General features: G+C 36.6%; 1 protein-coding gene across 2 annotated transcripts in view; it reads right to left on the bottom strand.

Moving 5' to 3' along the window:
• Nucleotides 1-674: 674 nt before the first annotated feature.
• Tnpo-SR (transportin 3) overlaps nucleotides 675-25,391 on the bottom strand; it is a 151,474-nt gene continuing 126,757 nt past the window's right edge. For both annotated transcript variants that reach the window (XM_081758167.1, XM_081758168.1), the window contains 4 exons: nucleotides 23,805-23,961; nucleotides 21,389-21,556; nucleotides 17,509-17,621; nucleotides 675-1,251 (listed from right to left, as the gene is read on the bottom strand). In XM_081758167.1, the coding sequence (XP_081614293.1) occupies nucleotides 1,191-1,251; nucleotides 17,509-17,621; nucleotides 21,389-21,556; nucleotides 23,805-23,961 (499 nt within the window). In that variant the 3' untranslated portion in view covers nucleotides 675-1,190. The remainder of the gene's footprint in view (nucleotides 1,252-17,508; nucleotides 17,622-21,388; nucleotides 21,557-23,804; nucleotides 23,962-25,391) is intronic.

Genomic DNA, 25,391 nt, shown 5'->3' with positions numbered 1-25,391 from the left:
GAAGTACGAAAATTCGAAGAATAACCAACCTTCAGTTGATGACTTGGTAATATCCTTCAGCTATCTTCCCAATGGTAAAGTAAATTCTTTAAGACGACGAAGACCTTTTGTTTTGAAACAGACTTGACAACTCTTTGTATTAATAATTTCTCCTTCTTCTTCTTCTTCTTCGTATTATTACTATTATTATTATTATTATTATTATTATTATTATTATTATTATTATTATTATTATTATTATTATTATTCAGTGGATAGTATATTTTCAGTAACGTTAATAAAATTATGACGGAGTAACATATCAAAAATCGTGACTTTTAATTTGATTTGATTTGATTTGATTTTAAGTTCGGCGTCCCTTTTAGCAGCGAAGCTATATGAGACATGGACCTACTGATTAACGTGGGATCCAAATCACATTAGCTCCCGCCGGGAATCGAAACCGGGTCACCCACGCCAAAGGCGCGTACACTAACCGCTTAGCCACAAGGGAACTCTCATGGCTTTTAAGATTGTTCTACCCTGCTAACAATACACACAAATGAGACCTTACAAAAGAGAAAAACTATATAGGAATTAGAACTGTATATAAAATTATTCAGTATATCACGAAAGGAAACTCTAAAATAATAATAATAATAAAACTAAATAAAAAATAAATAATAAGACATGAATTTCCTTTGTAAAAAGGAATTGGTACAATTCCTCAGACTGCTCTCTTTCTGTATTTCATTACCAAAACTAAAAACAAATATCATACTACGACTGGCAAATATATATATAATATATACATATACACATGAGATGACCAATACATCACATTGAAAACCAATTATGATTATGCTTCTGTTTGTAATGCTTTTATTTCGTTTAGGTCTGGTTTCAAAGCCTCGTATGAATCTCTCACTTATTCTCGTTCATTCTGTAAAGTTTCTTGTACACTCAGCACTTTTTCTTTTAAATATAAGAATCCACTGACTGCTGTATGAACGAATGACTATATCCTCCGTGAACACATGTTTATTTTATTTTATTTTTTTTTTTTTTTCTTTTAGCACTTGTGCATCTGAAAAGGAAACTGACCACTCGCAGCACCAAATAAGAAACGGTTGTCCCATTGTTTTGTTTTTGTGTGTGTTTTTTATTTTCTTAAATATTATTTTGTTTTGTTATTATCCTCTTGTGAGACGTCAGCGATAAAGTCTTGCGAAATCTCGAAGAGCGTGCGTCACAGCTTTTGAATTCTCGGCCCTGAAAATAAATAAATAAATTATTGTTAAGTGTACATTTTCCATGAAAGTAATACAGAAAACACTTCTTGCTTGGTCACTTGTCTAAGTTCGCTACCTGCCTAACTAGGGCTCAGTTTTATGGAATCTGTATATTTTCAAAAGAAAATTACCAAGTATCTATATATTAAAATGCTAGGTTTATATGCAGGGTTGGCTGGTTTAAACCAAGGTGGTTTAAACCATGGTTTAAACCACCTGGTTTTTTCAAAAAACCAACTGGTTTAAACCAAAAAGCGAATAATGTTCGTAATATCTTGATGGACACACATTTGTGGGTTATCACGTTTCACTCCTGTATATTATTCGTATTATATTCAGACCTAAATTCCTCATTCATTACTCAAAGGGATTATACTATACAAAAGCAACTTTTTTTTGTATAAGTTTATGAGTGTTTCTTATGTGATTTTTTTTATAGTTTGTTATTATTATTATGCAGTTGCAATCAAAGAAAAATTCTAAATATTATTTCGTTCTAATAATGTTTACTATTGATAAAATACATCGAAATGCCGTACTTTGCGGGGGGTGGGGAGGTAGGCGTCATACAAACCGCACGAGAGGCATTTTTGAAATCAGAAGTATCTCTGGTATCTATTTATGTATAAATAGGTCAAAGTGGACTCAAATAATTCGTATTTTTATTCACTTTTCGTACTGATACGCAAATTAAGTCGTTGTATTTCTTTAACTTAGAATAATAAAAGTCGTAGTGAACTAACTTGGACATTAGTTCTTTTGTACTCTGCAGTATTTTGAAATTGTCCATATGTAAATCTGTATAATGGTTTCACTTGTGCAACTATTTATCTTTTTGTCCTTCTGAAATGACTCTTGACAATTATATTAACAAGTATGTAAAGATCAGTACAACGTATTTTTATCAGGAGTCCTTCGTGAGTAGTCGGCAGACGTATCGCAGTTGTGGCCAATTAGTCCCGGTTTCGAGTCCAAATGAAGGATAGTTTCCCTCAGATGTAAGCCGAGAAGCGGTTGAATTCCGTATGTGACCCCTCCCAACATAATCCGGTTGTTGCATAATAACACCGAGGCGAAACAAACTTATTTCTGTCCATCTGTGATATAAATACATAGAGCAAATTATTTAAACCAAAAAAACCTGGTTTAAACCAAAAAAAACCTGGTTTTTTGGTTTTTTTCAATAAAAACCATAGTTTTTGCCAACCCTGTTTATATGTGTGGACGTTTATATGTTTGTGACCAATTCATTTGACAATGACATCTCGGAAACCACAAGCTCTAGAAAGATGCCGTTTTCACTGATTGATTGCAAACTTTGTGTAGATTGTTCACTTCTAATTGAATGTTTAAAAAATGGCCGTTATTTCTTTATTACATTTTTTTTGGGGGGGTACACTTAGGGGAGGAGCCAGGGGTCCTCCATGTGCACCCCCCCTGATCCTTTGCGACATATATTTTTATATTACTAACAGTCCAAGGAAAATTTTAAGCCATGTTCCCAAAAAAGAAAACTGGCTCTACTATAAAATAGCGGGCCTTTCTTTTTAACCTTTATAAGACCAGCAGGTATTTCACGGAAAGCGTAGACCTTCACTTTGACGGTCCTAGAGATTCCCCTAATTATCACAGGGCCACGAATAATACCTCGTTGGAAAGCTTATTTTACGTAGATTCAAATGAGGTAACAAGTGAGGAGATTGTGCGTTATTTGTAGAAGAATAAGAGGAAGAAACCCCGCAAAAAATCTAAAAAAAGACGTTTTCTGGAAATCGTGGAATGCTGGCAACACTTGCTACCATCGTACGCAGGCAAAATCACTCTAATGTATACACTGTACCTTGGTGTCAATAATATTTAAAAATCATATACATTGGTGCAATAGAAAGCGAGATAAAAATTCGATACTCGTCAGTACTGAGGACCGCCCTGAATAAGGTTTTTTAAGGACTAGAAATGGTACTCACATTGATGACTCTGGTGATCTCCCTATTTAACACAGGACCATGAACTACATTTCGTTGCAAACTTTTTTCAACACAGAGTCCAGCGAAGTAACATTTGTACAAATTCTGGGATATTTGTAGAAGAGGAGGAAGAAGAAACTCAAGAAATTGAAATATATATTGGGAACAACTGCACTGGCAACATTTGCTATTATCTTACGCAAACAAAATTGCACTAATGTGTACATTATATTTTTATATTAACAGTATCCAAAAATTATAGACATTGATGGAATAGAAAGCAGGATAACAGCTGGATACCCGATAGTACTGAAGATCGCCCTGTATGAGGCGTTTGAAGGTCTGAATATGACAGATTGACGACCTAGTGATCCTTTTCCCCCGTTACCGTGTAAAGGTGTACATTTCACTCATATTTTGAAATTACCCAATGCGCAAGAACGGATTGATAAGTTACTGGAAGTGAAAAGAAAAAGACAGTTACAAACGTCACCAACAGAAAGACTTGATATCTGTTCCCAAGATCCAGATACTGTGCAAGAAAGAGATGGTTATCACAGCGAGTGTTATCAAAAATTTACCAAAAACCTTGATCGACTTAAAGCTGAAACATCTACCTCCTCAGTCCAAGATGAGAAGAGTCACTCAACGTCACGACGATCACAGTCTAAAGATCGAATCATCTTCCAGCCTGATTGCATTTTCTGTAATGTAGTTGAACCTAAACGCATTTATAAGAATAAAGCCAGAACAAGTGAAAACACATCTCTCTTCGAGTATGGTGGTGGAAACACTGTTCTAATATGTGCTGAAGCGAAAGGTGATGAAAAGCTTTTACGGAGAATCAGAAATGTTGATTTATTTGCAGTTGAAGCCAGATTTCATCCATCTTGTAGGAAGTCTTATTGTAATATTGATACCCATTGGAGAACTAAGAATGAAGAACAAAAGCTGATACAAATGCAGATGGAGAAAGCACACAAAAATGCTTTTGAAGTAGTTCTTGAAGAGGTTACAATGAAAGTCATACAACTCAAATTGATTATGAAACTTAAAGATTTGAATGGTTTGTACATTGCAGAATTAGAAAAGTCAAATTGTCGGAATCCAAATCATAGATCTGAAAAACTAAAGGCAAAATTATTGAAACATGAAATCAGCCAACACATCTCATTTACTCAGAGCAAGTGTTTTCAAGCTGTCCTTGTTTACAGTAAGTCCCTTGATACTGATACCGCAGTCCAAATGGCTTTTCAACTAGGATCAGAGAATAGCATTGAGAATGCGGCCAGAAATCTTCATGATTCTATCATTAGAACATTCAGAGCGGAAGGAGACCTTAAGTGGCCACCAACGTCAAAAGAACTTGACCAAGATGTCAAAGTTCCGAAGAATTTGGAAAATTTTCTGTCCATTGTCATGTCCAACAGAAAGGAAAAGCAAAGTGATACAACCAAGAAACTTATTTCTTCAATAGGCCAAGACATCTGCCGGGCCACAACCAAAGGACAATGGAAGATGCCAAAGCATGTGTTACTCTGCCTGAGTCTTAGACATTTATTTCAAAGCAAGGAACTAATAACCCTCCTCAACAAACTGGGTCATTGTGAATCGTATTGGTTTAGTTTAGTGGCAGAGACTGCAATGGCTAATGAGGTTTTGAACAAATCTTCTGTTGTATCTGATGCTATTGCAATGAGGCCAAGTGGGAAATTTCTTTTTTCATTCTGAGTTTGATAATTTTGACCAACATGTGAATGAATTGACAGGTGCTGGCTCTGTTCATACAGCTCATGGAATAATGCTGCAGAAAGTAGAGGAAGATGACATCAGAAGTGAATGTATCAAAGATACAAAAGTGAGGACCAAACAGAAAAGCTTGAATTTAACAATTAACCATGAGTTACCTGATTGCTTTGTACACATTCGAAACAGTCCTAAGTTAGTCATTCATAATTCATTATTCAGAGGGGGAATCAGCTTTCTCAAGAAGTCTTCAAAACAATTTGTGTTGGGTGTGGCTAAGGTCTCAGGAAACATCTGATTTGAATAAAATACCTGGATGGAGTGGATTTCAGTCAATCGCTGGTGAGCCACCCAAGAAGCTCACAATCTTAGGTTACTATCCAGTCATTTACAAGCCAATCACAGACTACAGTACAGTGAAGCAATGTTTGAGATTAGCAGAAGAAGCTTCTCAAGCTGTTGGGCAAGATTATGTAATCACAACCTTTGACTTAGGTGTGTGCGTGAAAGCATTTCCATTAATTTGGAACTCTCCTTTGGAATACTGGAAGCACTCATTTAACAGGTGCCTATTTCTCAGCTGTAGGAAAGAAAATGACAGGGTCAGGTTTAGATGATGTTATGATAGAAGCTGGACTAATGACATCGAGATCGATGAAAGGAGTATTGAGTGACAAGAACTACAGTAGAGCTATGCATTGCTATAAAATAGTTCTTGAAGCTTTGGAAAGAATGCTTCTCAAAACCTTTCAGTTTAATAAAAAAGATGATTTGAATATGTTGGAAAATTTGAAAGATTATTTTAAGCAAGCAATATTAGAACCCAATCATGACAGCATTAATTTAATCATGCAGAATGGAAAAGTTGCTCACTTTTGTAAAGAATATCAAGATTTCAGACAAGAGGTTAAAAAGGGATCACTTGGTAAAACAGCTCAGTTTTGGGTGTCATTTATGGATCATGTGGGGCTGGTTTTGCAACTTCATGAAGCTGTTAAGAAAAATGACTTTTATCTGTATGCAGAGTGTTTACATTTAATGTCACCTTTGTTCTTTAGCTACTCTGCTCAAAATCATGCACGATATACTACAAGTTTTCAGTTATGATAGCTAACATTGAACATACTCACCCAGGTGCAAAGGAACTGTTAAAAATGGGTGCTTTCAGTGTTGCGAGGAGTATGGTTCCAGGGTGTAGAACAGATGTAGATAAAACCATGGAAGAAACATTCATGAAGCATGCAAGGTCAAGAGGAGGTGCTGGAGGTAGTGGGGTAGGGTTGACCGGAATAACAAGGAACTATGGTGCATACCAAAGATGTATACTGACAACACATATGCGTTCGGAAATGTTAGGAGCAACTTTGCATATGGCTGGTATCAAAAATAGAAAAGGAAATATTCATCGAGACTTAGGAAGATCAGCAATTGAAAGAGGGCACAAGACAGTATTGCGAGTAATAGAAGCTTTTGAAGGTTACATGAATCCTTTTGGCATTAAAGAAGATCGGTTATATGTAATATCTTCAGGTGTTTGTGTGTCTCCAAATATTGAGGAAGATATTCTTCAAGCTGAACAGCTAGGGAAAGGTGCCAGAGATACTTTTGTGGAAGAGCGACTGAAAAAGAATGAGAACTTTTTTTGAGAGCATCAAAAAACTGAACTTGAAAACTATGGCAGACATGCAAATTAGTGTCAAGGTGGCAACAAGTACAAACAAAGTTATAGAGTACAGACATCAAGGAAATATTCTATCTCAGCTACTAGTGAAGGCACAAGAAAAAGACATTAAGATAGATTTGAAACAGCTTATGACATATTCTTTGTCACCAATACCATACAGCATCGGTACCACTAATGGATTTCTTGCCAAGACCAACAAAGCCAAGTCGTTTTTGTACTTTGCAAAAGATGTTTGTGATGAGGCTTTTTCCCCTGATCCAAAAACGTTGACTGTCGAAGATGGTAATGCATACTTTCACATTTTGAAATAAATTCCACCAACTTTCAAGGACATAGCTATGAAGATTTTCCATATGACTTCTAAACAAGGTGATGTCATCTTCAGTACTGATATGTACAGCAAGATATCAGTAAAAGCTTTGGAAAGAAAACGAAGAGGAGAAGCAGAAAAGTTGATTGTGTCAGGCCCGAAATCCAAGAAACCTAAAGACTGGAAATTGTTTTTGAAAAATAAAGAAAATAAGCAACAGTTAGTAAATATTCTGCATGATATTTGGCCAACAGAGAAAGAAGTAAAGGATTTGATAGGAACTCGCAATTTTATTTCAGTAAAGAATGGAGAAGCTTTCAATCTCTCTGTTTCCAAAGAAGCCGTATTGATACCAGAACTGACATCAAACCAAGAAGAAACAGATACGAGAGTCATTATCTATTGCATGTTACGAGGAAGTGAGAGTTAAAAGTCCTGATGGTGACATTTTTTTGGATATTGCTTGCTCATGCAAGTAACATCAGATGCAAAATATTGTTTCAATCAGGATATGGTAACAAGAAAAGGTTACTTAATGTTAGTAAACTGTCAGAGGATTATGGTGCTGAGAAGTGTTCTGCTTTACTGGGGCTTCATGCCTTTACAGGGTGTGATTCAACAAGTGCCTTCAAAGGAAAAGGAAAGATCAAACCTTTAAAAATGCTGCTCTCTCAGAAGTATCAACCTTATCTTGCAGCTTTCCAAAAACTTGGAGCATCATGGACTGTACATGACAAATTAGTTTCACTCCTAGAGGAATTTACATGCGCCCTTTATGAATCTAGAAAATGTTCCTCAATTGATGAACTTAGGCTGCTCATAGTAAAAAACAAATGCCAAGACAAAGATCTCATCCTTTCAATGGAAGCAAATGTTGACTTTTCCATGTTACCGCCCTCAAAGGCCTGTTTAATTGACCCGTTGCTGAATACACTTTTTGCACTGGGAAACCTTTTCAGTTATGAAAGTGATAGTGATTGTGAAAGTGATTGCTTTTGCTGAATAACTGCAGAAATGCCCCTAATTTGATTTGTCTATTTGTACAGTGAATATTTCATTTTATCTCCTTCGGCAGCATATACAGGTACGTTGCATCTTACTCCTATAAAAATAATTAAACTAACATGCACTGTAAGGGTTGGTAACGCCAGAAATTGTAAAAAAAAAAAAAAAAAAAAAAAAAAAAAAAAAAAAAATTCTTTGATACTAATAGCGTACTATTCTAATTGCAATCTAAAGGCTATATCCCCCCCCCCCCAGAATTGGGCAAAGTAACTATTTTCTAAATCATAATTGTTATTGGAGGATATCAAACGTAATAACGAAGATTCATGTGCGTAGTTCTAATAGAAAGGTGATAATATTGAGGGGTAATAGGAGTTGTTTTGTAAGTCTAATAAAAATGGCCCGAAAGAAATTTGAGGTTCTGATTTTTTTTTCTCACGTTGTGTTTTGCTGATCTCTATGATTGTTGCATATGTTTGACATATCTATCTAGAGCATACGCAGAAATTATTTCGTTGACGTGCAGCAAGTGCAAGGGTTGCCAACCGGCCATAAATCTTAGAATTTTCAGAATTTTTCAAAAATTTTCAGGTTTTTTCTTCTTCTTCTTCTAGGAGTGAAGCACAAAATGTGGAGGCATTACCCCGTTGGAATCTGTGTTCCATAAGCTTTTCAATGATGTATCATTTATGACGATGCGATAGTTAGGGGGGGGAATAAATCCATCAAAATGAAGGTTAACTATTTTCTTTATTTTGCTGACAGACGTATATAGGTTCTACTAAATAAGGGCAATTCTTTAGGTGTAGAGCCAGTTTGTTTTCTTGGGAACATAGCTATAAATTTTCTTTAGACTATGAAGATTTAAAAAAGTATGGTCTCATAGGATCAGGGGGGGGGTGCACATGGAGGACCCCTGGCTCCCCGACTAACTGGAAGTATTGAAATTTTAAAAAGTAAAGCATCATATCCTACGAGTTATACATTCCAATACCACACATTTGTATACAAGGCTAGCATATCTCTCCGGCGTTTGTTTCATGGCCAAACGATAATGAAAAACCAAGGCTAATAATTTCTCCAGTCTAACAAGGTACATTCGCCAAGTGTCCCCTCGGGATTCGTGTAAAAGTAATTCATATGCAAAGTTCTCCACGGCCCAATGTGTTTTATACTAATTTTAGCGGTCCATATGGGTATTTCGCACTTTTATAAGCCTTTACATTTCCGAAATTCAATCATAAACTACTATAACGCTCGGACACAAGATTGCTTTTGGTTTCTTTAGATGTTAACTAGACATGAATGTGGTCATATGCAAAACAAACTGGATCAAGTATTGCTTCTCTGGCACATGTTACGCACCCCACCCGCCATCTTGGATCCGCCATATTGGATTCAACTTTGAGTTTCTCAAATGAAAATAGGTGCAAGTGATACATCAAATTCATGTAGAATTTTCTCGAAAATTCACTGGTGTAGTTATTTTTACCGTATCTTGTGCCGCCTGCAAGTTATTGTGTTAAATGTCAGATATTTTATGAATATTGAACAAAATAGAAAGTTGAGCTGGGCTCTGTTTATTTAAGTAATTTTTTACGTGATTTATCGTTGACGAAATATTCTCTGGACTTACATACATACAGACACACAGACGTCAGTACGGAAATGGTAGATCTTCACCCAAATCTAATTGTATCTGTATTTACGTTAGATATATTGATCGTAATACAATGCGTCCATATTATAGAGATTATGGTTTACATTTGTGGCCTTTCGACACCTATGCCCATGTTAACCCGTCACGTTTGAGGGATGACGTCCCGCGGCGGTCACAATATCTGGGGAAAAGGAAGCGGCCTGGGACCTATATATTAGGTACCACCCCGGCATTTGCCTAGTGTAAATGAAGAAAACCCAGGAAAACCTCATTCAGAATGGCTGGCCTGTGAAAGCTTCTCACACTTTTTCGATCGAGTGCCCCCACCGGGAATCGAACCAGGGATCGCTCGCACCGAAGGAGAGAACGTTAGCGACTACGCTACAAGGGACCACACATCCATAGTATAGTACATTATGGAAGTAATAAATCAATCACAGAAATGTAATAAAAATTATAACACAAATGAAATGTAAATAGTTTGTTTATACCTACAATATTTTTCCATTTAGAAATTGCTTTCATTTGTCAACACAAAAACGTAAGCGTAAGTGATATTACTCTACAATGTCTATTCGGGAACTGCCTGGAGGGACTTAAATGATCTATTGTATACAGACCGTCAAGTTTGCTGGCGCAGGTTCTAACTTCTCCTCCTGACCTGTTTGCAAAAGTGATATACTCGTTCGGAACGAGGTTGTGAATGTGTTATTGTGGTTGAAGGGTGTGCGAGTCCAAACGTACTGCTGTACTTATATTATAGGAAATTAGGGACCTGTAATTCGTTTGTGAGTGCTCTTGTGCAAGTGTTTGTGTGAGTGTGTGTGTGTATGTGTACATTTCATACGATGAAAATCGATGCAAATAAGGTGTTAAGAGTGTCTACGTCAGATTGAAATACCATCTTCATTACGTGAAATACGTGATGAAGAAAGAGCTATTGCAGGTACTATTTTCAGTTTAATCAAGAAACTTGAAGACACCAGCATCACTGAAATCCTGGATGATGAAGAATTAGTGCAAATGCCTTCCGAGGAAGTAACTGAAACAGAGCCCGTTTATGAATCTTTGAACGACGATGAGGCTAACGTGTGTGTTCCTTTTGATTACGTCAAAAATGTACTTGAAGCTAGAAACAGAGGATGGTTACTAAAAACAATCATGCACCACTTTAAGAGAGGGAAGGATAAGAACTATTTATCGTGGTATCAGAACTATTATGATCAACAAGGAACTAAACGGGAAAAACTGAAGCTCATATCGGAATTTGTGTGGTCTAATTTTCTCTAATAGCTGTCCACGATATTGATATCAGGCGATGGGCATGTACAAAGGCTACAGAACTTGGGTTAACTGATTTGAAAGGTGGACCAACCTGGGTTTGGAATTTCAAGACAGCTCATAAAATTGTTATCCGCAAGGTGACGCGCTTTTGACGTACAAATATGCTGAATCAGATTAAGAGATTGAGAATTCGGCGATCGCATTTAGTATTGAATTTACAGACAAAATCGTCCGAAATTATTCTTCAGTTGAAATTCTAAATACCGACCAATCTGGATTCAATTACGAGATTCATAGGGATCGCACACTATTTCACGTAGGTGAAAGAGACACCATTGTTGGAGTAAACTCGGTATTTGGAATATCGCATTCATATACAATTCAACCCACTGTCTCCATGGAAGGCAAATTACTTTCCCCTCTTCTTATTGTCTTACGTGAACCAGGTGGTGCCTTTGGTCCCATTGTAAAAAAAGACAAAACAGATTCGAACTCAAAACGTATATGTAACGTGTTCCAAATCTGGTAAAGGGGACAAAAATATTCTTGACCAATAGCGGGATAATTGTCTCTCTCCCAATGTTGAATCAAAATGTTGCCTAGTCCTTGATTCATTTTCTCTCCATCAGCAACATTTGTTTTCACTTACGGATAAACGTGTCGAAATAGCAACCATTCCGCCTGGTGCAACGTCGTTGGTCCGGCCTTTACATGTATACTTTTTCCGTCAATGGAAAAGGTTTACCAAGCGATTTTGTGAGCGGATTGTGCTTGATCATATTGATATAGACCTCCAGAACCGTAATACTATTGTCAAACTGCACGCACTTATCCATAATCAGTTTAGTGCTCCAATATTCAACAATGTGATTAGGCACGCCTGGAAAAAAGCTACATTCCCCGTTGCTTGTGATTTCTTTGATGCTCCCGACAATGTTGTCTTCGCAAATTGAAAATTCGAGTTGCTCATCTCCTGACTGAACAAATGACTCCCTTATCCAGTGTGCTTATTGTCGAGTATATTTATACTCTCAGAATTGGTTCATGAAGTCTCATATGCATGTATAATTCTCCTGTATAAGCTGCAGCAATTAGCACAATACACACGAGGCCCGGCATAGCTTTCTATTTATTTCAATATACGATGAGTGCCTGACATTTAACATGTGCTACTTGGCAAACGCTACAAGATACGCTAAAAATAACTACATCAGTGAATTCTCGAGAAAATTCTACATGAATTTGATGTATCACTTGCACCTATTCCCATTTGAGAAACCCAAAGTTGAATTAATATGACGGATCCAAGATGGCGGACGGGGTGTGTAACATGTGTCAGAGAAGCAATACTTGATCTAGTTTGTTTTACATATACCTACATACATGTCCAGTCACATCTAAAGAAACTAAAAGCAATTTTGTGTCCGAGCGATTTAGAAGTTTATGATTTAATTTCGGATATATATATAAAGGCTCATAAAAATGCAAATACCCATATGGGCCGCTAAAATTAGTACAATACACATTGAACCGCGGAGAACTTTGCATTTCAATCAATTTTACACGAATCCCGAGGGGACACTTCGCGAATGTACCTTGTAAGATAAATCTTTATTGTTTGAAGTACTTTCCCCAACGAACACCATATGTCATTGACATTATAATTAATTAAGTGTGTAATGTATTTGCTTATTACATACTGCATGCAAGAAGAAAGAAAACACTGATCATACATGAATTAGAAACTCCAACCGGAAGTAGGCTCAAATCTTGCAAACGGTACGAGATATTGAACTAACATATACCAACTTATTGGACCGAAATCCGGGCGTTGACATACACAATTTTATCCACACATAGCTCAATGTATTAATAACCATATTAGCATGGGGGCAATTTAAAGAGTTTTCTCATAACAAACTTAACCATTTAATTTTAGGTAGAGCAATTTATTTGTTGAGATGGATGGTTTTGATTGTAGAAATAAAAGTAGAGATATCAGATCAGATAATTACGCAGTGGCCTTACGTCAAAATCTATAACAACTGTCATATTGAATTTTGAAGTTAGGTTATGAATTAAACGAATTTGGTGACAAAGTCGAATAATAAAAGTGTGTTATCAAATTGTAACCAGCATATACTCACCCAGATTGTAATCAGCGAAGATTTGAGAGGTTGATCCTTCTTATCTGATGGTCACTTCAAAACTCTCTCGAGTTTACTTCTCTTTTTGTCCACCTACCTTTTCTTCCTAGTTTTTGGTAGCGTCATTTCTTCCGCTTACAATTACATTTTTAGAATTACCTCATAACATGAAGTAGGAAGTGTTTATTATTACCTTGACACATTGCTACATAACATAAGTTATATTTCCTATTAAAAGAATGTTTTATCTAGACATAGTTTTGAATTGTTACGAGACTTCCTTAATTTCTTTACACGTGTGAACGACCTAACAGCACCAGACTGGGAATTGAGTTTTATTTGCATTTAATATATGAAGGTTTACAAAATATTAATGTCAAAATTAATAAAATATTATTTGCCCTTTACCAAAATGCTTTAGTCATATTACAGAACAAAATAATCGAAAAAATCTCCCCTTTTTGATACTCCTTGCCGATTTTCATGAAGATATCTTTCACTCGTGTCTTTAAAGGAACTGATACAGATGTGAAGAATGACAAGGAGATTCATGCTCATATGTGAATGATGCGCTGTGTAGAGAGCTAAGGTTCAGCTAGTTATTTATTATTCTGTTAGTTGGCTATCTATCTATCTTGGAATTTGGCCCAATCGAAGTTACGTTATTACTATGCTGTCAATTTTAAATTTATCTCTGGAGTTTGGACATCTGAATACCTAACAGTACATATGATGATCTTCATTTTCGAGAAATCTTTGTACATCTTTCATTATTATTATATTTCGGAAGGTCAATGTATTCACTAGAGAAAAAGTAAATGACAGATCCTGACCAAAGCGTACACTATTTAATAAATGAATAATATTGTTACAGTTTCGGCAAAATATCTTTGCCTTCATTAGAGACATTATAAAGTCCAATTTTTAAGCCTACAGCTTCTCAGAAAATGAGAGGAGGTCATATATCTAGGAACCAGTAAGATCCGTCTTTTCATTTTTAACTATTTTTAATTGATTACATATGTGTGAAGAAAGATATTGGATAAAGCAGAGAAGAAAGAAGCCGTAACACAGGTGTATTGAATAGTAGATGACCAATTAAGAGTTTAAGGGTCTCAAAAGTGAAAATTGTTCATTAAAAGAACACAGATGTACAAATTAAACATTAAGTTTTCATGTGAAAGTTGTATCGTCAAAAGTTGCAAATATGTAATCAATTAAAAATTATTAAGAACTAGCATATATTACCAGCTTCGCTGGGTTGAAATGCAAATTTAAATGCATAACTCCGTATCTCATGTGTTTAGTATATGATGAAAACGTACTGTTTTCGTTTCCATTGGCATCGATTTAAGCAGCATCGGAAACATCATTGATCATCTCGGCGACCACGAAAACTATGGATTCGACACAAATATTGGTCATTTTCAACCATTTATATTTATTTATTTCCCCCATGTTGCGGGACATGGCATCAGAAGTGTCACTGTTCAACTCAGCGACCCCAAAAAATGTGGATTCAGCACTAATATCGGTCATCTTCGATCATTCTTAAATATCTCTCCCTCCCCCTCCCCCAAGTTCCGGGATTGAATTTGAGTTTAAACGGGATCGAAAGTATCACTAATCATCTAAGGGACCCAGAAAACTATAAATTCGACACTGATAGTGACCATTTTCGATCATTTTTATATATCTTTTTTTCCCCTCCTCCAAGTGGCGGGGCTGATTTTGCATTTAAACCGGATCGGAAATGTCACTGTTCATCTGAATGATCTCGAAAATTATTGATTAGACACTTATATTTGTCATTTTCGATTATTATATATAGCTCTCCCTCCCCCGTGCTGCGGCACATAGCATCAGAATTGTCACTGTTAATCTCAGCTACTCCTAAAACTTTGGATTCGACACTAATATTAGTCATTTTGGATCATTTTTAAATGTTTATCCCCTCCCCTACCCAACTATCAGAGCTGAACTTGGATTGAAACAGCATCAGAAGTGTCACTGTTTCTCTCATCAACCCCGAAAACTATGGATTCAACACTAATATCAGTCATTTTTCATCATTTTTAAATTTCTCTCCCCTTCCCCCTCCCCTACGTTGCATCGTCAAAGTGAATAGCCTAAAGTAATCCCTGCCCTAAACTCATGTATGTTGCAAATTTGATTGAGATCGGTCGGGTGGTTCAAAAGTTATCTTTTATGTATAGTCCTCCTCCCCTCCCCCTCCCCTAGGATCTACCGTTAAAGTGAAATTAAAAAATGTTTCCAGATCCGAACCTCATATATCTTGAAAATTTGATTGAGATCGCTCGGATAATTCAAGAGTTAAGTTACAAAAATAGTACTTTCAGTCTTATATAAATTGATTTTTATACATCTTCCCCTCCTTCTCTTCCCCTTCATTGATCCGTCAAATTTAAATCATAAAAACGATCCCAGGCCTGAACCTCATCTATGTTGAAAATTTGATCAAGATCGGTCGAGTGGTTCAGGAGTTATTAAGTTTTATTTATTTGTTTATACCCCCTCTCTCAACCCTCAGTTCTATCATCAAAGTGAATAGCCTAAAACCAGCCCAGCCTCGAACCTCGTCCATGTTACAAATTTGATCGAGATCTGTCGGACGGTTCAGGAGATTTAGTCACAAACATAGTGATTTTCAATTTTACATATATAGATAAAAGAACGGATCCTATTTGTTCCTATATATGACCTCTTATTTTCATATATATATATATATATATATATATATATATATATATAAGCTGTAGGCTTAGAAATTGTATTTTATAATGTGTCTGACGAAGGCATAGATACTTTGCCGAAACTGAAACAATATTATTTATTTATTAAATAGTGTACGCTTTAGTCAGAATTTATACAGTCAGAATTAAGTCTTTTATTTTATACAAGAAGTTTCAAAGCTAAAATGAGTCGTATTCTGTAAACACACTTGAGCTGGACACTGAAAGACTATCAGCCCAAAAGAAGACCAAATCTGTTTTTCGCGAATCTTAAACCCGCAGGATACCACAATAACAGCTACAGTGAATTGTGTGCTTAAAGTACGTACTTTCATTAAACTAAAGACTTTTGATGCAGTACAGGACACGGAGTACCGGTTATGGATTAGAAAATTTTTAAGTAAACTCCCACAATTGACCTTACTTAAGAGATCTGTCTTAAGGAATTTAAATTCATCAAACAAGCAGCACTATAATGAGAACGTATTCTAATATCGAAATGATTCTGATAAATAGTTCATGACTTAAGAGTCAACTGTCGCGCACTTTATACCTTATTTTTAATTTTAATACTATTAAAATCAAATTCTCGTTTCCGAAGTCATTTCGATGCTACAAATACAATCCTAATTACTTAATAATTTGTATATATTCAGGAAAACAATCTTATGACAGAGCGAAGAGAACTCAAGTTTCTTCACTAGGTGCATTTTTCGACAAATATGTCTATAGTAGGATGAAAGAGAGTTAGTTATGCAATTTCAGGGAATAACAAACAATTATGAAGTTCCAAGGGTTAGTATAGAGTTAATTATGAAATTTCAGGGAATAACAGAACTTATTATGAAGTTTCAGGTAATAATATACAATTAATTACGAAGTTTCAAGTAATTTTTATAAGTTAGCTAGTATCAATTACCTGCCTCGCTAGAAAAATAAGAATATGTTACGTTAGTCAGTCACTTTTTATTACTACTAAAGCGCTCTCTGATATCGGTCATTTTCGAGGATTTTTATATTTCTCTCCCCCTCCTCCTCCCCCATGTTCCGTGGCTGAATTTAGATTTAAACGGCATCGGAAGTGTCACTGTTCATCTCAGTGACCCCGAAAACAATGGATTCGACACTGATAATGATCATTTTTGATCATATATATATATGCCTTCCCTTAGTTGCACCGTCAATGTAAAATGATAAAAGTCGTCCCTGGCCCGAACCTCATCTATGTTAAAAATTTGATCGAGATCGGTCAGGTGAATCAAAAGATTAAGAGTCACAAATATAGTCACTCTGAATTTTATAATATAGATTGTAAAATTTCAGGGACCAGTACATAAAATGAATAATGGAGTTTCAGGTAATAATATTTTAGATATACCGTTAAAAGAATCGTGCATATTTCATTAAATTAACATTCATAATACGTAAATACAGAAGAATACATAAATTTGTTGTACCTCCAGGGTTCGATTACGATGGAAATAATTGGATGTAAATCCGAGCAGTTCTTCGGTTTCTATTATGAACAGTACGTTCTGTCTCACACAACCTTGGTACTGACAACAAAATGTGAAACTTCATCAATCAAATCATATCATTATTTTCATCCTACTTAAATATCAATGTGCTTAATTTACTGATTCCATACAGAAGCATAGAACGCTGTTGGATGAATACTTACCTTGTAAGAGAGCGATGGAAGTCGACCAACTGCCTCTGTGTAGCTGTAACGCTGCCCCCTGAGTTTTGTGTTGGTAACGCTTTAACGGCAACCTCTAGCCACTGACAGACAGCCTAGAAAATAAAACCGAAAACGAAATTTAAGACAAACAAAATGTATAGCTGTCAAAAACGTCCCTACTACTTCTATGAAGACGTAATTACATTATGTAAAACTGTATTTAAGTTAATGACAAAAGTGACAACAAAATATATTTCGATATCTGAAAATGACTTATTTCTCGATGTAATTCTCCTCTTAATTAATGCACTTATTCCAGCATTTTACTACTGGACATAAGCGAGCAGGGTACAAAAAATTCCTCAGTACCTGGAGTTCTAATCAGACTACTTGCTTTACTTCTTCTCACTTCTGAAATACTGACCTCCGAGGAATTACTTTAAGGTTCAATCAAGTGAAAATTGCTCGGAGCAAGGTTCCTATCGCTGGTAAAAGTTGTGTAGTATGCAGTATGAAGGTACATATCTAAAGCTAGGTTGCCATGTTGCAAGAATCTTTCCTACTTTCAGAAAGTTGTACTGTGTAAACAGTAAATAGAAAGATGGGGATGCAAGATTTCTTAATGACAGCTGCAAGATTCTTGCAGCATGGCAACCTAGCTTTACTGAACCAAAATACCTCTAGTGATCTTTCTTTCTTCAGTTCCTTTTTAACTTGACACCAGTAATCAGTGTTCACGGAGATACCATTGTAAATAAGTAAATAAAAAAACTGTACTTTTCCCTCTTACTGCAATAAACAAAAACTATATATTAATATATAAAAGTAAATAGAAGGTAAAAATAACTTCTTTAATAAACGTCGCCAGTGGAGATCATTTGTATTCTTTTGTATCAATAACTGTCCAGGGTAAGGATATAATACAACTCTATGAGAAATGAAATCTTCGAGTTAGAATGAGACTTATATATATTTGGCCTAGAAATTAATTCGTGCGGGTGGACAAGAGATGGCGCAACGAACGGAGCGTCCCACAGTTCCGTGTATCCACACATGTGTTGCAAACCCCTGTCATCGCGTATCGTTCGTAGTATAGGGCAGTGGATTAAAGCGTCAACAACACCAGTTTGTAGTTAAGTGAACATGGCGCAATTTGTGCCTGATAAAGTGTTTTTGCGGGGTGTCCTGCTGCATTACTTTAACATGCAGAAAAGTGCGACTGAAAGTCATCGTATTTTGGTGGAAGTGTATGGTGACCATGCTCTAGCTGAGCGAACGTGTCAGAAGTGGTTTGCACGGTTTAGAAGTGGTGATTTCGGCTTGGCAGACCAAGAGCGAGCTGGACAGCCAAAAAAATTTCAAGACGAAGAATTGACAGCATTGCTCGAGCAGGATTCGTGTCAAACGCAGGAACAACTTGCAGCAGCATTAGGCGTTGATCAAACAACAGTCTCCAAACGCTTGAAAGCCATGGGAATGATTCAAAAGATGTCACATTGGGTTCCACATGAATTGAAAGACAGAGACGTTGAAAGACGAAAAACCATTTGCGAATTGCTGCTTCAACGACAGAGCAGAAAGGGGTTTCTGCATCGAATTATTACGGGTGATGAGAAGTGGATCCATTACGAGAACCCTAAACGAAAAAAGGCCTGGGTGAAACCAGGTGAACCAGGTCCATCACAACCAAAACGAGATATTCACTGTGCAAAGGTTATGCTGTGCATATGGTGGGATATGAAAGGTGTGGTGTACTATGAGCTGCTGCAACCGGGTGAAACTATGAATGGAGAACGTTATCGACGACAATTAATGCGTTTGAAGCAAGCTCTGGCCAGAACACGACCAGAATGGGAGAACAGACATGATAAACTTATTGTTCAACATGATAACGCTCGCCCACATATCGCAAAACCGGTCAAAACCTATTTAGAAAATGTCGGATGGGAAGTTTTACCCCACCCGCCGTATTCACCAGACGTTGCTCCTTCGGACTACTACTTGTTCGATTGCATGAACAACGATTTGATTGGACAGCGGTTTACTTCTTCAGAAGATGTCGAAACATGGGTCTCTGACTGGATCGCTTCCAAGGATGAGGACTTCTTTCGCCACGGAATCCGTACATTGCCTGACAGATGGGCGAAAGTGGTGGCTAGTGATGGACAATATTTTTCTTAAGGTATTTATGTATTTTGTGTTTGTACTACAGCTTCAATGTGTGCGTACCAACCGCACGAATTAATTCCTAGACCAAATAGGATGTTTGAAAGATCCCCTGATAAAGGGTAACTCTTTTATTATCAGAGTTACAACAAAATGTAAGAGGAAAAACCATTTCCAAATATGATGTTTTCAATCTAAAGTGAAGGAATTTTTTAAATCGTACAAGCCGTTTGGGCTATACACTGTTTATGCGCCTAATGTTAAACGAAAAAAATGAAATGAAATGAAATCTTTGAGTTTTACGTCCCACGATTATGCCGGTTAGGCTAAAGGAGACGGTGATTATGAGAAATGAATGAAATGGTGGAATCAAGAAAGTGGGAGGAAATGAATGTTAAACGAAAGTGCAACGTTGCCATTTACATGGATCCACAGCATAAGTTGATGAAGTTACTGTCTTTTAAGCTAACATGTCGATGTCCAGCGCCCATTTCAAACAGTCACTTCATTCACTTATGTTGTGGATCCATGTAAATGGCAACGTTGCATTTTCATTTAGCATTTGGCGCATAAAGAGTGTAGCCCAAACGGCTTGTACGATTTAAAAAATTCCTTCACTTTAGATTGAAAACATCATATTTGGATATGTTTTTTTTCTCTTATATTTTGTTGTAACTCTGATAATAAAAGAGTTACCCTATATCAGGGGACCTTTGAGACACCCTGTATATATATATATATATATATATACACGCGTATTGTATATAAGTTTTTCTCTAGTCTGATAGCTTTAAAGTCTTTTAGCTTTATTATTATTATTATTATTATTATTATTATTAAGCTATGAGGATCATAAATAATCCTTTTTAGAATTAAAATGAAACACACACACACTCCTCCTCTCCGTGTAGTGTCTCCCTACAGCTCAACTGTCTGGCGACAAATTTCCATATATGTATCGGAAAAAATAACTTTGATTTTTCTAGAAGCATAGGGCCTGTGGACCTCTCGAAATCCGTGGAGCGTGTTTTGGATTTTGTCCGCCAGTTTGAATTTTACACTTCTGGTATCCGGTTTATACATAGCGACGTCGAATATCTCTATATACCCAATTTTAGATCCATAGGTTGTTTTTGTACTTTATGTCGGCCATGTTGGATCTGCAATTTTCATTTGTAAACATTTGATATCAGGTTTCTTCTTCAGCTGCCTTTTAAACCTATATATACGTCTCAAAACAATTACATCATATCTTCCTACTTTGTCCATGTTTTCTAGTGTTTCGGAGCGTGCCTTGTCCTGATCAAATGGTCGCCACGCCCACTAGAGGTCCCATTTAAGCGAGATATTTCACATGTGAAGTGTACTCGGTATGACTTTTCCAATGATATGTAACACATGAAGATCCCCGCTACTATTTCACCTACTTTCCTTCCTAGTGACGAACTTATCTACTCGATTTTGAGTAACAGCTATGTGCACTTTTATATTTCATGTAATTTGTATTATTCTACTATAGCCATTAAAATTTGCTTCACTAAAATTGACCACCCAATTAGTCAAGTTATTAGCGATTTTATATAAAGAGTTAATTCTAAGTTACCTTTCTGTTTGACTTAAATCTGGATCTTTAGAAGCCGGTGTAGTTAATCGATAAAACTAATATAAAGTATGAAAAAATTCATTACGAAGAAAAATGATGCTTGCAACTTACTGCACGGTCCGTGAGCATTAGTTCCATGATAACGTCCGCTACGTCTGACAGCATATAGGAATGTAAACAGAAAACGCAGGCATGGATCAAATTACTGATTAATTGTTGTCCATATTCCAAAATTATTTGTTGAACAAGGTTGTGTCGCACTTCATAATCCTCCCGTTCCTGAAAAATAAACAAAAACATGCACCTTATTACGAACAAACAAAACGGACAGACGTTCATTTATGTCAATATTTTTGAACATGTATGATCAAGAAAAGTGTATATCAACTCTACACATGCTTTTTACTTAACAGTTTCAGATTGAATGAACCGATTATCATAACATAAAATATTTAGTACGAGTGATGATCGGAAAGTGAGGTTGTACGAGGAGTGATCGCAAAGTAAGGTTACAAAGGCTGCAGTGAAACATGTGTATATTACGTCTGTTCTTTTATGAACGAGGAATGATCGGAAAGTAAGGTTACAAAGGCTGCATTGAAACATGTGTATATTATGTCTGTTCTTTTATGTACGAGGAGTGATCAGAAAGTAAGGTTACAAAGGCTGCAGTGAAACATCTGTATATTATGTCTGTTCTTTTATGAACGAGGAATGATCAGAAAGTAAGGTTGCAAAGCCTGCAGTGAAACATGTGTATATTATGTCTGTTCTTTTATGTACGAGGAGTGATCGCAAAGTAAGGTTACAAAGGCTGCAGTGAAACATGTCTGTTCTTTTATGTACGAGGAATGATCGGAAAGTAAGGTTGCAAAGCCTGCAGTGAAACATGTGTATATTATGTCTGTTCTTTTATGAACGAGGAATGATCGGAAAGTAAGGTTACAAAGCCTGCAGTGAAACATGTGTATATTATGTCATACAACTAATATAGCCAACAGATAGTACATACATTAGGTTAATTTTCGACAGTCTCCATATCGGTTGAGGCACTTGTCGTATCGTGGAATGTGTGTGAAGATTCCCTCCTGGTAAAAGTTCTGTTGTGTTCACCCGCGTTGTCACGAAATGTTTCACTTCCTCGTCTGATCCATCTGTTGTCCTGAATTAGTTCCCCCACGCAAGCTATGTTCAAATCTGTGGATATCGTGCTGGGTCGGCCACTCCGCTCTTCGTTAGTGACGTTTTCCCTACCAGTCGCAACTTTTGACAACATTCTACGACATACTGATGAGACATTACAATCTCTCCGTAAACCTCTACCAGCTGCCGGTGAATCTCAGCCGCGGTTACAGGTTTCGCCCACAGAAATCAAATAACTGAGCGGACTTCTTCGCGAGATCAGTTTTCCAAGCGATTTGCTATTTGTATTTACCTACACCTAGCGCCGTAGGTGTCGAGTGGCTGAAACTGTGCAAAGTTGCCAACTCCATGTATTAAAATTACCACACACTCCTCATTCCTCTATAACAAATGAAACTCCAGAAATATTGGCCTGGTAACCTTAGTTTGTAATCCTCCCTCGTATTACTATACAGATATGAAGTATTACTTGAAAAACAAAAGAAAAAATCTCATTATTAGAATGGATGAGACTCGAACCATGACTTCCCACTTGTCAGGCGAGTGTTTTACTAATTGATTTACCAACGTTTTGTGTTTTTATGTTCTTCAGGGTGTCTACTAAAATTCCAAAATGAAATTTTGTGACTTTTTCTTTACCAAATCATAAAATTTCCTAACGTTTTCAAGAGCGAATTTGCGTGCGAATTAGGCCGAATTTTCATCCATGCGATAGAAACGTATTTTGCTTGCAATTTGGTAGCGTCTAGAGCCGGCCATCGACACTTTTTGGTGGTGAATTCTGACGTTTCACAGAACAAAGTTTTCCAATCTGTACTTGCATTTGTACAGTCCGCACCAAAAAAACCTGCAACATGAGCATGTAAGTTTATTGCGAAACTACGCCTAACAGAGCAAGGAATCAACATAACGCTAAGTGGCACGAATCACGCCAGAAGAAACCTCGGCGTCCTCAACTACACACTTATTTTGGAGCAAAAGACTTCGTCGTTTCACAATAAACTTACATGCTCATGTTGCAGGTTTTTTTGCTGCGGACTGTACAGTTAAAAAAAATCGTGACCCAAAAGCTAAATTTCGTGACATTTGTGACCGATAGACACCCTGTTCTTTCATGACCCCATTAACCAGCAATCTGTGGATAACAGCATTTAACATGCAATAAGGGACTGTTTTTGAAATTTTCCACATTTACATGAAGTGCCAAAATTAAATTTGGAATAGGGAAACCTTAATAAACATTGGTACAATAAATCACCGTACAAACACGATTATACTAAAGAACATAACTTATACAGTAGAATCAGGACCATCCGGGCTAACGTGGCGGCCACATTACAATATAAATAATATCTTACAATAATTAAACTACTGAAAGAATTACCTCATGCGATCGCCCAGTATGAATAAGGTCGTAGAAGAATTTCATGACAGACACATTAGCATCTCTGTGATCTAAAGTAGATGCCATGAGAGCACACTGAATGATCGATTTCAATGCAGGACACTGAAGGAAAGGAATGGGTGCTCTCTGTAAAAACCTGCAAAAGAAAGAGAACATTGTCACTTACACACGACTCCAAAACCTCCAAAGAAGAACAAACCAAAAGATATAAATATACAAAATATCTATCAGAGTTGAGCATTCTCAAAAGTGAAGCAGGAATTTATAGTAAAATGCAATAAACTGCACCTTATGCTTCTTTTAGAATTTCCTTAAGAAAAATGACAATTTGGAATTTTCAAATCGTTATAGTTGCTTGTTTATCAGAAATTACTTAACCAAAAAGCCCCAGAATAGTCCAACTGAGTACACAGGATGTCTACTAAAATTCCAAAATGAAATTTCGTGACTTTTTCGTGACCTTTTCTTTAACAAATCATAAGATTTCCTAACATTTTCAAGAGCGAATTTGGCTGCGAATTAGGCCGAATTTTCATCCATGTTATAGAAACATACTTTCCTTGCGATTTGGTAGCGTCTAAAGCCGGTCATAGACATTTTTGATGGTGAATTTTGACGTTTTATAGAACAAAATTTTCCGATCTGTATTTACATTTGCACAGTTAAAAAAAATCGTGACCCAAAAGCTAAATTTCGTGACTTTTTCGTGGCTTTCATGACCGTTTTCTGATTTCATGGCTTTTTCGTGACATTCGTGACTGATAGACACCCTGGTACATTACGCCTTTCTTCGGATTTCCTAGTTTTCAAAATTTAGGAAACTTAAGAGCAATGCTGGACTATCCCATAATTACTACAAAGAAAATTCATTAAAAATTTATTTCTTCGAGCAACGTTGTAATCACTTTTAAAAACAATACACACCGACGATGGAGAAAATTTATCACTGAAACGTCCGCGATTGGACTGTTGTTCGGATGCACAGGTCAGGGTTTTAACTTTTGTTATTACTATTCACCCTTGTGTGAATTTGAAATCAAATGAAATCTTTTGAGTTTAACGTCCCACGATTATTCCCTTTGGGCTAAGGGAGACGGATGATTTAGACAAGTGAATAATAATAGAATTGGTGGAATAAAAATGTGGGAGAAAACGGGAATATCCCGAGAAAAACCCCGAACACAATGTTCACGAACTTACTTGGCCAGATCGAACCAGGGACCCCCACACATCAGAGGTAAGCGCTTTAACACTGAGCCACCGTGCTCCCCTTATGAAAATATAAGACAATATATTTAAGATGACTGTAAAGGTGCGGATGAGAATAAGATCGCAGTTGCTTACTGGTGCTTCTTCTAACTTCCCTTCTTGGCTTAACCATACAGGAACTCAAAAAGTTCTTCAGAATGGAGTGCCAATGTGCAGATTAACGAGACCCTCACTCTAATGTCTACGGAAACACCACACTGAAAAAATTCCGAAAAAGAGCCCAAATAGCCCTGTGAGAAAGCATACCAATCCATTAACAACTTGTCTATACTACTTTTATCGGTTCGGATGAGCTTC

Source organism: Thermobia domestica, chromosome 5 (assembly GCF_964235325.1).
Source record: "Thermobia domestica chromosome 5, izTheDome1.hap1.1, whole genome shotgun sequence".
NCBI lineage: Eukaryota > Metazoa > Arthropoda > Insecta > Zygentoma > Lepismatidae > Thermobia > Thermobia domestica.
This window is presented reverse-complemented; position numbering and strand designations above follow the sequence as displayed.